The 12,706-nt window shown below is 48.3% G+C and overlaps 1 protein-coding gene across 2 annotated transcripts in view; it reads left to right on the forward strand.

The window, feature by feature from the left end:
- CAPN5 (calpain 5) overlaps window positions 1–12,706 on the forward strand; it is a 173,239-nt gene that overhangs the window by 77,733 nt on the left and 82,800 nt on the right. Inside the window, exons 1-2 of one of the 2 annotated variants that reach the window (XM_063951270.1) lie at window positions 580–659; window positions 2,355–2,533. In XM_063951270.1, coding sequence (XP_063807340.1) covers window positions 2,369–2,533 — 165 coding nt within the window. In that variant the 5' untranslated portion in view covers window positions 580–659; window positions 2,355–2,368. Of the gene's footprint in view, window positions 1–579; window positions 660–2,354; window positions 2,534–12,706 lie in introns of those variants that run through there. The other variant, XM_063951269.1, reaches the window with a different exon arrangement.

Genomic DNA, 12,706 nt, shown 5'->3' on the forward strand with positions numbered 1-12,706 from the left:
ATCACAGGTTTTACAGTGTGATTGGTGTGGCTGGTATGAGTCTTACCCGGGATTCATAAATCCTTCCTTATTGTGTACGCTCGTCCGGGCACAGTATCCTAACTGAGGCTTGGAGGAGGGTCATAGGGGGAGGAGCCAGTGCACACCACCTGATCCTAAAGCTTTACTTTTTGTGCCCTGTCTCCTGCGGAGCCGCTATTCCCCATGGTCCTTTCAGGAACCCCAGCATCCACTACGGACTCCGAGAAATAGAATTATCGGTAAGTAAATTCTTATTATTGAACAGATTGGGTTATAAACAGCTCAGCACACTTCTGTGATCCAATTCTACACGACAATTCCCTCCTGGAGCTCCTGACAGAACATTACTTCTTAGTCAGTCTCCTGCCACTCTCTCAACTTCCGTCTCACGTCCCCTCTTTGCTATTATCAAACCCTTTGTCTTTCCTACAATAAGGCGACACCCCCAGAACAGTTTCAGAGCAAACGTACTTTCACATGCCCAGGCATGTCCCCTAGGCCACAATAGATGTTAACTAAAGTAACCTTACTTAATCTGATTGTGTGGCCTGGAATCCATTGTGTGGGGAAGAATGAGGGGGGGGTTGAATGGCCTGACATCTGAGACTGGCTGTATCTACCCAACAGCAAATACACAGGTAATCTGTGCAATCACATGGGGGGACATTATTTGACAAACTATAACCCAATAACCAATACATTCATATATATACATCGAAAACATAACTGTACCCTTGTAACAATAACCTCATACAATATAATACAATATTGCCTACTACATAGCCAAATACAGATCAACAATTAGTGTAGTCCATGGGTCAGACCAGGGCTAGGGAAGTAGCTGCGTGTCTTTTACCACTGTGTGACACAACGCGCCGGCTGTGTTGTCACAGTGTATATACTGGTTATGTTGGACGGTGTAGTGTCTGATGTCTGTTAGTGTATATACTGGTTATGTTGGACGGTGTAGTGTCCGATGTCTGTTAGTGTATATATACTGGTTATGTTGGGCCGTGTAGTGTCTGATGTCTGTTAGTGTATATATACTGGTTATGTTGGGCGGTGTAGTGTCTGATGTCTGTTAGTGTATATACTGGTTATGTTGGACGGTGTAGTGTCCTATGTCTGTTAGTGTATATACTGGTTATGTTGGACGGTGTAGTGTCTGATGTCTGTTAGTGTATATACTGGTTATGTTGGGCGGTGTAGTGTCTGATGTCTGTTAGTGTATATACTGGTTATGTTGGGCGGTGTAGTGTCTGATGTCTGTCAGTGTATATACTGGTTATGTTGGACGGTGTAGTGTCTGATGTCTGTTAGTGTATGTACTGGTTATGTTGGACGGTGTAGTGTCTGATGTCTGTTAGTGTATATACTGGTTATTTTGGGCCGTGTAGTGTCTGATATCTGTTAGTGTATATATACTGGTTATGTTGGGCCGTGTAGTGTCTGATCTCTGTTAGTGTATATACTGGTTATGTTGGGCGGTGTAGTGCCTGATGTCTGTTAGTGTATATACTGGGTATGTTGGGCGGTGTAGTGTCTGATGTCAGTGAGTGTATATACTGGTTATGTTGGGCGGTGTAGTGTCCGATGTCTGTTAGTGTATATATACTGGTTATGTTGGGCCGTGTAGTGTCTGATGTCTGTTAGTGTATATATACTGGTTATGTTGGGCCGTGTAGTGTCTGATGTCTGTTAGTGTATATACTGGTTATGTTGGGCGGTGTAGTGTCTGATGTCTGTTAGTGTATATACTGGTTATGTTGGGCGGTGTAGTGTCTGATGTCTGTTAGTGTATATACTGGTTATGTTGGACGGTGTAGTGTCTGATGTCTGTTAGTGTATATACTGGTTATGTTGGGCCGTGTAGTGTCTGATGTCTGTTAGTGTATATACTGGTTATGTTGGGCCGTGTAGTGTCTGATGTCTGTTAGTGTATATACTGGTTATGTTGGGCCGTGTAGTGTCTGATGTCTGTTAGTGTATATACTGGTTATGTTGGGCGGTGTAGTGTCCTATGTCTGTTAGTGTATATACTGGTTATGTTGGGCGGTGTAGTGTCTGATGTCTGTTAGTATATATACTGTTTATGTTGGGCGGTGTAGTGTCTGATGTCTGTAAGTGTATATACTGCACATCATGTCAGGAAAAAATACTTTTATTTCCATTTTTCATTTATGAATATTTCACATTCCTGTGGTCCCTTAAAAGTCTAAATAAAAAAGAGATTAAATCCTCCAGTTGTGTCTCTGGGTTGGGTGCAGCATATTACTCTCTTTGCAGATGCATGCGTATTCACAGATGAATGTTGTGTTTTGCTTTGTTTACAGACGTCTGGTGAAGGATGTTTTCCTCTGTGATTACGTTTGGGAACCAGCAGTATTACTCCTTGAAGAAAGAATGTCAGAAGAAAAATGAACTTTTTGAAGACCCAAATTTTCCTGCCAGCAACGATTCTCTGTTTTACAAGACTCAGCGGGTCCAAGGTGTTCAGTGGAAACGGCCAAAGGTGAGGGAACGGGGTCAGACGGGTTAGTTCTAGGGCAGCAGTACCTTACAGGTGTGTACAGGAAACCAGGTGTAGGGTAGAGAGTCATTATGGGTGTGTACCGGACACCGGGTACCATTTGCATTGCAGCGACTCCATACAGGTGTACAACAGACCTCTTTGTGAGAGAAGCAGCTCCCCACAGGTGTCCCCAGGGCATTGAATCCATTTTATTTGGGGGTTTGCAGCACACCACATCTGCAACAGCGATCACCCGTGGGTGTGTTTAGACGCCAGATCGTGTTTACAGGAAACCAGCTCTGGTCGGGTCAGAGGTCATAAAATAATGAGATTAGAATGCATTTGAGTTTTATTGCTTGCAGCGAATACATGTTTTAAAGAAATACGGTAGAACGCGTCAAGCAACCTCTGAATTGGTTTCCTATGTAACATTCTGTTTATTTTTAGATGGTTTTTGTCCCTCATTTTCATTTACATGACTGACATTTTCAGGGTCATTTCTTAAAGAGGCCATAACCCTCTTTATTTTCCCTGTTGTGTTTGTCCGGTGTAAATATTAGTGGGTGAATGTGTGTAAATGATGTTGTAAGATTTTACCTAGTCTCTGTGGTGGTGCTTGCAGCGCTCCACCACGTAGTACAGTTCCATTATTTGCTTCTCTTCCACAATCACGCCTTTTTATCCTGTCCGTGTCATTGAGGTGTGACAGATAATTGAACTACAGTACGATCGCTCTGGGAAGTGACCTAACGATGAGGCACTTGTGTGACATCATGGCAGATGTGGCCACGCCCAGAAGTGATGTAGTATGACATAAAGCTGGACGGACTATGCTGCACAGAACATGTCCGTGATTATAATCCCTCTAAAGTCTGCTTTTCCATTCACAGGGCAGGATGTATTAAAATACATCGCCACCCACTGCAGCGATGCTAATCGCATATGTACTAATATATGCGATTAACATCGCAGTGTGGTGACAGAGACCCCCCGCAATACTTGTCAGAAGGTTGTGCGGGGTCTCCATCACCTCCCTGGGGTCTCGCACCTCCCAGACACCGGCAAGCATGTAGATTTGAGTCCCAGGCTCCGCCTCCTCCCTGCAGCTGGAAGGACCTCTGGCTGTGTTGCTAAGGGGAGGAGGAGTTTGGATTCCGGGGCCAGGGCTGCCTGCACACAGGTATGCCGGGGGGAGGGTGTCAACGTGAGTGGCGCGAGGCGGCTGAGGCAGCAGCTGGCGATAAGAAACCCGTAGGCCTCTCTAGGGTATCGTCCTCAAAAGATGGCGATACTCTTGGCTGCGAAAACCCGGCGGCCGGGTCTTGGTACATATGAAAATGAGGTAAAACTCCCGAAAACTGGGGTTTCTCTAACGTCCTAAGTGGATGCTGGGGACTCCGTCAGGACCATGGGGAATAGCGGCTCCGCAGGAGACAGGGCACAAAAATAAAGCTTTAGGATTAGGTGGTGTGTACTGGCTCCTCCCCCTATGACCCTCCTCCAAGCCTCAGTTAGGTTTTTGTGCCCGTCCGAGCAGGGTGCAATCTAGGTGGCTCTCCTAAAGAGCTGCTTAGAAAAAGTTTTTAGGTTTTTTATTTTCAGTGAGTCCTGCTGGCAACAGGCTCACTGCATCGAGGGACTTAGGGGAGAGAATTTCAACTCACTTGCGTGCAGGATGGATTGGATTCTTAGGCTACTGGACACCATTAGCTCCAGAGGGAGTCGGAACACAGGTCTCACCCTGGGGTTCGTCCCGGAGCCGCGCCGCCGACCCCCCTTACAGATGCTGAAGATTGAAGGTCCGGAAACAGGCGGCAGAAGGCTCTTCAGTCTTCATGAAGGTAGCGCACAGCACTGCAGCTGTGCGCCATTGTTGTCACACACTTCACACCAAGCGGTCACGGAGGGTGCAGGGCGCTGCTGGGGGCGCCCTGGGCAGCAATATTTAATACCTTTATGGCAAAAGAATACATCACATATAGCCATTGAGGCTATATGTATGTATTTAACCCATGCCAGATATCTAAAACTCCGGGAGAAAAGCCCGCCGAAATAGGGGGCGGGGCTTATTCTCCTCAGCACACAGCGCCATTTTCCTGCTCAGCTCCGCTGTGAGGAAGGCTCCCAGGACTCTCCCCTGCACTGCACTACAGAAACAGGGTAAAACAGAGAGGGGGGGCATTTTTTGGCGATTTTTTGATATATTTAAGCTGCTATAAGGAACAACACTTATATAAGGTTGTTCCCATATATATTATAGCGCTTGGGTGTGTGCTGGCAAACTCTCCCTCTGTCTCCCCAAAGGGCTAGTGGGGTCCTGTCTTCGATAAGAGCATTCCCTGTGTGTCTGCTGTGTGTCGGTACGTGTGTGTCGACATGTATGAGGACGATGTTGGTGTGGAGGCAGAGCAATTGCCGATAATGGTGATGTCACCCCCCAGGGAGTCGACACCGGAATGGATGGCTTTGTTTATGGAATTACGTGATAATGTCAGCACATTACAAAAATCAGTTGACGACATGAGACGGCCGGCAAACCAGTTAGTACCTGCCCAGGCGTCTCAGACACCGTCAGGGGCTGTAAAGCGCCCTTTACCTCAGTCGGTCGACACAGACCCAGACACAGACACTGAATCTAGTGTCGACGGTGATGAAACAAACGTATTTTCAAGTAGGGCCACACGTTATATGATCACGGCAATGAAGGAGGCTTTGCATATCTCTGATACTGCAAGTACCACAAAAAGGGGTATTATGTGGGGGGTGAAAAAACTACCTGTAGTTTTTCCTGAATCAGAGGAATTAAATGATGTATGTGATGAAGCGTGGGTTAACCCAGATAGAAAAGTGCTAATTTCAAAAAAGTTATTAGCATTATACCCTTTCCCGCCAGAGGTTAGGGCGCGCTGGGAAACACCCCCTAGGGTGGATAAGGCGCTCACACGCTTATCAAAACAAGTGGCGTTACCGTCTCCTGATACGGCCGCCCTCAGGGATCCAGCTGATAGGAGACTGGAAACTACCCTAAAAAGTATATACACACATACTGGTGTTATACTGCGACCAGCCATCGCCTCAGCCTGGATGTGCAGTGCTGGGGTCGTCTGGTTGGATTCCCTGACTGAAAATATTGATACCCTGGATAGGGACAGTATTTTATTGACTATAGAGCAATTAAAGGATGCTTTCCTTTATATGCGAGATGCTCAGAGAGATATTTGCACTCTGGCATCGAGAGTAAATGCGATGTCCATATCTGCCAGAAGGAGTTTATGGACGCGACAGTGGTCAGGTGATGCGGATTCCAAACGACATATGGAAGTATTGCCGTATAAAGGGGAGGAATTATTTGGCGTCGGTCTATCGGATCTGGTGGCCACGGCAACTGCCGGAAAATCCACCTTTTTACCTCAGACCCCCTCCCAACAGAAAAAGACACCGTCTTTTCAGCCGCAGTCCTTTCGGTCCTATAAGAACAAGCGGACAAAAGGACAGTCATATCTGCCTCGGGGCAGAGGAAGGGGTAAGAGAGGGCAGCAAGCAGCCCCTGCCCAGGAACAGAAGCCCTCTCAGGGTTCTGCAAAGCCCTCAGCATGACGCTGGGGCCTTACAAGCGGACTCAGGAGCGGTGGGGGGTCGACTCAAGAATTTCAGCGCACAGTGGGCTTGCTCACAGGTGGACCCCTGGATCCTGCAGGTAGTATCTCAGGGTTACAGGTTGGAATTCGAGAAGTCTCCCCCTCGCAGGTTCCTAAAGTCTGCTTTGCCAACGTCTCCCTCAGACAGGGCGACGGTATTGGAAGCCATTCACAAGCTGTTTTCTCAGCAGGTGATAGTCAAGGTACCCCTCCTACAACAGGGAAAGGGGTATTACTCCACGCTATTTGTGGTACCGAAGCCGGACGGCTAGGTAAGACCTATTCTAAACCTGATATCTTTGAACCTGTACATACAAAAATTCAAGTTCAAGATGGAGTCACTCAGAGCAGTGATAGCGAATCTGGAAGAAGGGGACTTTATGGTGTCCCTGGACATAAAGGATGCTTACCTGCATGTCCCAATTTGCCCTTCACATCAAGGGTACCTCAGGTTCGTGGTGCAAAACTGTCATTATCAGTTTCAGACGCTGCCGTTTGGATTGTCCACGGCACCTCGGGTCTTTACCAAGGTAATGGCCGAAATGATGATTCTTCTGCGAAGAAGAGGCGTATTAATTATCCCTTACTTGGACGATCTCCTGATAAGGGCAAGGTCCAGAGAACAGCTGGAGGACGGAGTAGCACTAACCCGACTAGTGCTGCAACAACACGGGTGGATTCTGAATTTTCCAAAATCTCAGTTGACCCCGACGACACGTCTGCTGTTCCTGGGAATGATTCTGGACACGGTTCAGAAAAAGGTGTTTCTTCCGGAGGAGAAAGCCAGGGAGTTATCCGAACTTGTCAGGAACCTCCTAAAACCAGGGAAAGTGTCTGTGCATCAATGCACAAGAGTCCTGGGAAAGATGGTGGCTTCTTACGAAGCGATTCCATTCGGCAGATTCCACGCACGAACTTTTCAGTGGGATCTGCTGGACAAATGGTCCGGATCACATCTGCAGATGCATCAGCGGATAACCTTATCGCCACGGACAAGGGTGTCTCTTCTGTGGTGGTTGCAGAGTGCTCATCTGTTAGAGGGCCGCAGATTCGGCATACAGGACTGGGTCCTGGTGACCACGGATGCCAGTCTGAGAGGCTGGGGAGCGGTCACACAGGGAAGAAACTTCCAGGGAGTATGGTCAAGCCTGGAGATGTCTCTTCACATAAATATACTGGAGCTAAGAGCGATTTACAATGCTCTAAGTCTGGCAAAACCCCTGCTTCAGGGTCAGCCGGTGTTGATCCAGTCGGACAACATCACGGCAGTCGCCCACGTAAACAGACAGGGCGGCACAAGAAGCAGGACAGCAATGGCAGAAGCTGCAAGGATTCTTCGCTGGGCGGAAGATCATGTGATAGCACTGTCAGCAGTATTCATTCCGGGAGTGGACAACTGGGAAGCAGACTTCCTCAGCAGACACGATCTACACCCGGGAGAGTGGGGACTTCATCCAGAAGTCTTCCACATGATTGTGAACCGTTGGGAAAAACCAATGGTGGATATGATGGCGTCCCGCCTCAACAAAAAACTGGACAGGTATTGCGCCAGGTCAAGAGACCCTCAGGCAATAGCTGTGGACGCTCTGGTAACACCGTGGGTGTTCCAGTCAGTGTATGTGTTCCCTCCTCTGCCTCTCATACCAAAAGTACTGAGAATTATACGGCAAAAGGGGAGTAAGAACGATACTAGTGGCTCCGGATTGGCCAAGAAGAACTTGGTACCCGGAACTTCAAGAGATGCTCACGGAGGATCCGTGGCCTCTACCTCTAAGACGGGACCTGCTTCAGCAGGGACCGTGTCTATTCCAAGACTTATCGCGGCTGCGTTTGACGGCATGGCGGTTGAACGCCGAATTCTAAGGGAAAAAGGCATTCCGGAAGAGGTCATTCCTACACTGGTAAAAGCCAGGAAGGAGGTGACTGCACAACATTATCACCGCATTTGGAGAAAATATGTTGCGTGGTGTGAGGCCAGGAAGGCCCCCACGGAGGAATTTCAACTGGGTCGATTCCTACATTTCCTGCAAACAGGATTGTCTATGGGCCTCAAATTGGGGTCCATTAAGGTTCAAATTTCGGCCCTGTCGATTTTCTTCCAGAAAGAATTGGCTTCAGTTCCTGAAGTCCAGACTTTTGTAAAAGGAGTACTACATATACAGCCCCCGGTTGTGGCACCGTGGGATCTTAATGTAGTCTTGGATTTTCTCAAATCCCATTGGTTTGAGCCGCTCAAATCGGTGGAGTTGAAGTATCTTACATGGAAAGTAACCATGCTACTGGCCCTGGCTTCAGCCAGGAGAGTATCAGAATTGGCGGCTTTATCATATAAGAGCCCATATCTGATTTTCCATACTGCGGACGCGTCCTCATTTTCTGCCTAAGGTGGTGTCAGCGTTTCACCTGAACCAGCCTATTGTGGTGCCTGCGGCTACTAACGATTTGGAGGATTCCAAGTTGTTGGACGTGGTCCGGGCATTGAAAATATATATTTCAAGAACGGCGGGAGTCAGAAAGTCTGACTCACTGTTTATATTGTATGCACCCAACAAGATGGGTGCTCCTACTTCTAAGCAGACGATTGCTCGTTGGATTTGTAGCACAATTCAACTTGCACATTCTGTGGCAGGCTTGCCACAACCTAAATCTGTCAAGGCCCATTCCACAAGGAAAGTGGGCTCATCCTGGGCGGCTGCCCGGGGGGTCTCGGCATCACAACTCTGCCGAGCTGCTACTTGGTCAGGGGCAAACACGTTTGCAAAATTCTACAAATTTGATACCCTGGCTGAGGAGGACCTTGAGTTCTCTCATTCGGTGCTGCAGAGTCATCCGCACTCTCCCGCCCGTTTGGGAGCTTTGGTATAATCCCCATGGTCCTGACGGAGTCCCCAGCATCCACTTAGGACGTTAGAGAAAATAAGAATTTACTTACCGATAATTCTATTTCTCGTAGTCCGTAGTGGATGCTGGGCGCCCATCCCAAGTGCGGATTGTCTGCAATACTTGTACATAGTTATTGTTACAAACAAATTCGGGTTGTTATTGTTGTGAGCCGTCTGTTCAGAGGCTCCTACGTTTGTCATACTGTTAACTGGGTTCAGATCACAAGTTATACGGTGTGATTGGTGTGGCTGGTATGAGTCTTACCCGGGATTCAATATCCTTCCTTATTGTGTACGCTCGTCCGGGCACAGTATCCTAACTGAGGCTTGGAGGAGGGTCATAGGGGGAGGAGCCAGTACACACCACCTAATCCTAAAGCTTTATTTTTGTGCCCTGTCTCCTGCGGAGCCGCTATTCCCCATGGTCCTGACGGAGTCCCCAGCATCCACTACGGACTACGAGAAATAGAATTATCGGTAAGTAAATTCTTATTTTTACCACCTGTTCCCTTTAGTACATCCCGCCCTTACTTTCTCTAGTACATGATTAATAACTACTATTGGCTGCTCCCCTTGCAGATGCAAAAACTGAGGCGGCATCACTGGATACCTCATGTCTCTCCACGTTCTTGGTGAATCGATATACTATGTTTAGGCATATTAATATAGGGGAGATGTATCAAACTTTTGAGAGAAATTAAGTAGAGAATCAGCTTCTAGCTATAATTTGTGTAGCACAGTCTATAACGGGTAGGCAATGTCCCTCACTCCAGCTGCTGTGGAACTACTACTCCCAGCATGTCCTGCCACAGTTTAGCATTCCCTAACGGCAAAGCTGTGGCGAAAGAGAAATATTTGGCCTAGATTTATCAAGCCTTGGAGAGTGATAAATTGCACAGTGATAAAGTAACAACCAGTCAGCTCCTAACTGTCATTATTCTGACGTCCTAGTGGATGCTGGGAACTCCGTAAGGACCATGGGGAATAGCGGCTCCGCAGGAGACTGGGCACAAAAGTAAAAGCTTTAGGACTACCTGGTGTGCACTGGCTCCTCCCCCTATGACCCTCCTCCAAGCCTCAGTTAGATTTTTGTGCCCGGCCGAGAAGGGTGCACACTAGGGGCTCTCCTGAGCTTCTTAGTGAAAGTTTTAGTTTTAGGTTTGTTATTTTCAGTGAGACCTGCTGGCAACAGGCTCACTGCATCGAGGGACTAAGGGGAGAAGAAGCGAACTCACCTGAAGTGCAGAGTGGATTGGGCTTCTTAGGCTACTGGACACCATTAGCTCCAGAGGGACCGAACACAGGCCCAGCCTCGGAGCTCGGTCCCCGAGCCGCGCCGCCGGCCCCCTTACAGAGCCAGAAGCAAGAAGAGGTCCGGAAAAATCGGCGGCAGAAGACATCAGTCTTCAACAAGGTAGCGCACAGCACTGCAGCTGTGCGCCATTGTTACTCAGGCACACTTCACACTCCGGTCACTGAGGGTGCAGGGCGCTAGGGGGGGGCGCCCTGAGCAGCAATGTAAAACACCTTGGCTGGCATAAATACACCACATATAACCCCCAGGGCTATATGGATGTATTTTAACCCCTGCCAGAACTTACAAAAAAGCAGGAGAAAAGGCCGCCGAGAAGGGGGCGGAGCCTATCTCCTCAGCACACAGGCGCCATTTTCCATCACAGCTCCGCTGGAAGGACGTCTCCCTGACTCTCCCCTGCAGTCCTGCACTACAGAAAAGGGTAAAAAAGAGAGGGGGGGGCACTAATTTGGCGCAGTTTTGATACTAACAGCAGCTATAAAGGGAAAAGCATATTTTATAGTGGTATTCCTGTTTATATATAGCGCTCTGGTGTGTGCTGGCATACTCTCCCTCTGTCTCCCCAAAGGGCTAGTGGGGTCCTGTCCTCTATCAGAGCATTCCCTGTGTGTGTGCGGTGTGTCGGTACGATTGTGTCGACATGTTTGAGGAGGAAAATGAGATGGAGGCGGAGCAATTGCCTATTATACAGTTGTCACCCCCTGGGGAGTCGACACCTGAGTGGATGAGCTTATGGAAGGAATTGCGTGACAGTGTCAGCTCGTTACGACAGACAGTTGACGACATGAGACAGCCGGCTACTCAGCTTGTGCCTGTCCAAGGGTCTCAAACGCCATCAGGGGCTTTAAAACGCCCGTTACCTCAAATGGCAGACACAGACACGGATACTGACTCCAGTGTCGACGATGATGAGACAAACGTGACTTCCACTAGGGCCACACGTTACATGATTGAAGCAATTAAAAATTTATTGCATATATCTGATAATACAAGTACCACTAAAAAGGGTATTATGTTTGGTGAGAAAAAACTGCCTGTAGTTTTTCCTGTATCCGAGGAATTAAATGAAGTGTGTGATGAGGCGTGGGTTTCCCCCGATAAAAAACTGATAATTCCTAAAAGGTTATTGGCATCGTACCCTTTCCCGCCAGAGGATAGGGCACGTTGGGAAACACCCCCTAGGGTGGATAAAGCGCTCACACGTTTGTCAAAACAGGTAGCACTACCCTCTCCTGATACGGCCGCCCTAAAGGAACCTGCCGATAGAAAGCTGGAGAATATCCTAAAATGTATATACTCTCACACGGGTGTTATACTGCGACCAGCAATCGCCTCAGCCTGGATGTGCAGTGCGGGCCTGGCGTGGTCGGATTCCCTGACTGAAAATATTGATACCCTAGATAGGGACAGTATATTACTGACTATAGAGCATTTGAAGGATGCATTTCTATATATGCGTGATGCACAGAGGGATATTTGCTGACTGGCATCAAGAGTTAGCGCGCTGTCCATTTCTGCTAGAAGAGGTTTATGGACGCGGCAGTGGTCAGGTGATGCGGATTCTAAAAGGCACATGGAAGTATTGCCTTATAAGGGAGAGGAGTTATTTGGGGTAGGTTTATCAGACCTGGTAGCCACGGCAACTGCGGGAAAATCCACATTTTTACCCCAGGTAGCTTCTCAACCTAAGAAGACGCCGTATTATCAGGCGCAGTCCTTTCGGCCCCATAAGGGCAAGCGGGCAAAAGGCGCCTCATTTATGCCCCGTGGCAGAGGGAGAGGAAAAAGGCTGCAACAAACAGCCAGTTCCCAGGAACAAAAGCCCTCCCCCGCCTCCGCAAAGTCCTCAGCATGATGCTGGGGCTTTACAAGCAGACACGGTGGGGGCCCGTCTCAAGAAGTTCAGTGCGCAGTGGGCTCACTCGCAAGTGGACCCCTGGATCCTTCAAGTGGTATCTCAGGGGTACAAATTGGAATTCGAGACGTCTCCCCCTCGCCGTTTTCTAAAGTCTGCTTTACCGACGTCTCCCTCAGACAGGGAGGCAGTATTGGATGCCATTCACAAGCTGTATTCCCAGCAGGTGATAATCAAGGTACCCCTCCTACAACAGGGAAAGGGGTACTATTCCACACTATTTGTGGTACCGAAGCCGGACGGCTCGGTGAGACCAATTTTAAACCTAAAATCCTTGAACACTTACATACAAAGGTTCTAATTCAAGATGGAGTCACTCAGAGCAGTGATTGCAAACCTGGAAGACGGGGACTATATGGTGTCTCTGGACATCAAAGATGCTTACCTACATGTCCCAATTTGCCCTTCTCACCAAGGGTACCT

Source organism: Pseudophryne corroboree, chromosome 2 (genome assembly GCF_028390025.1).
Source record: "Pseudophryne corroboree isolate aPseCor3 chromosome 2, aPseCor3.hap2, whole genome shotgun sequence".
In the NCBI taxonomy this organism is placed as follows: domain Eukaryota; kingdom Metazoa; phylum Chordata; class Amphibia; order Anura; family Myobatrachidae; genus Pseudophryne; species Pseudophryne corroboree.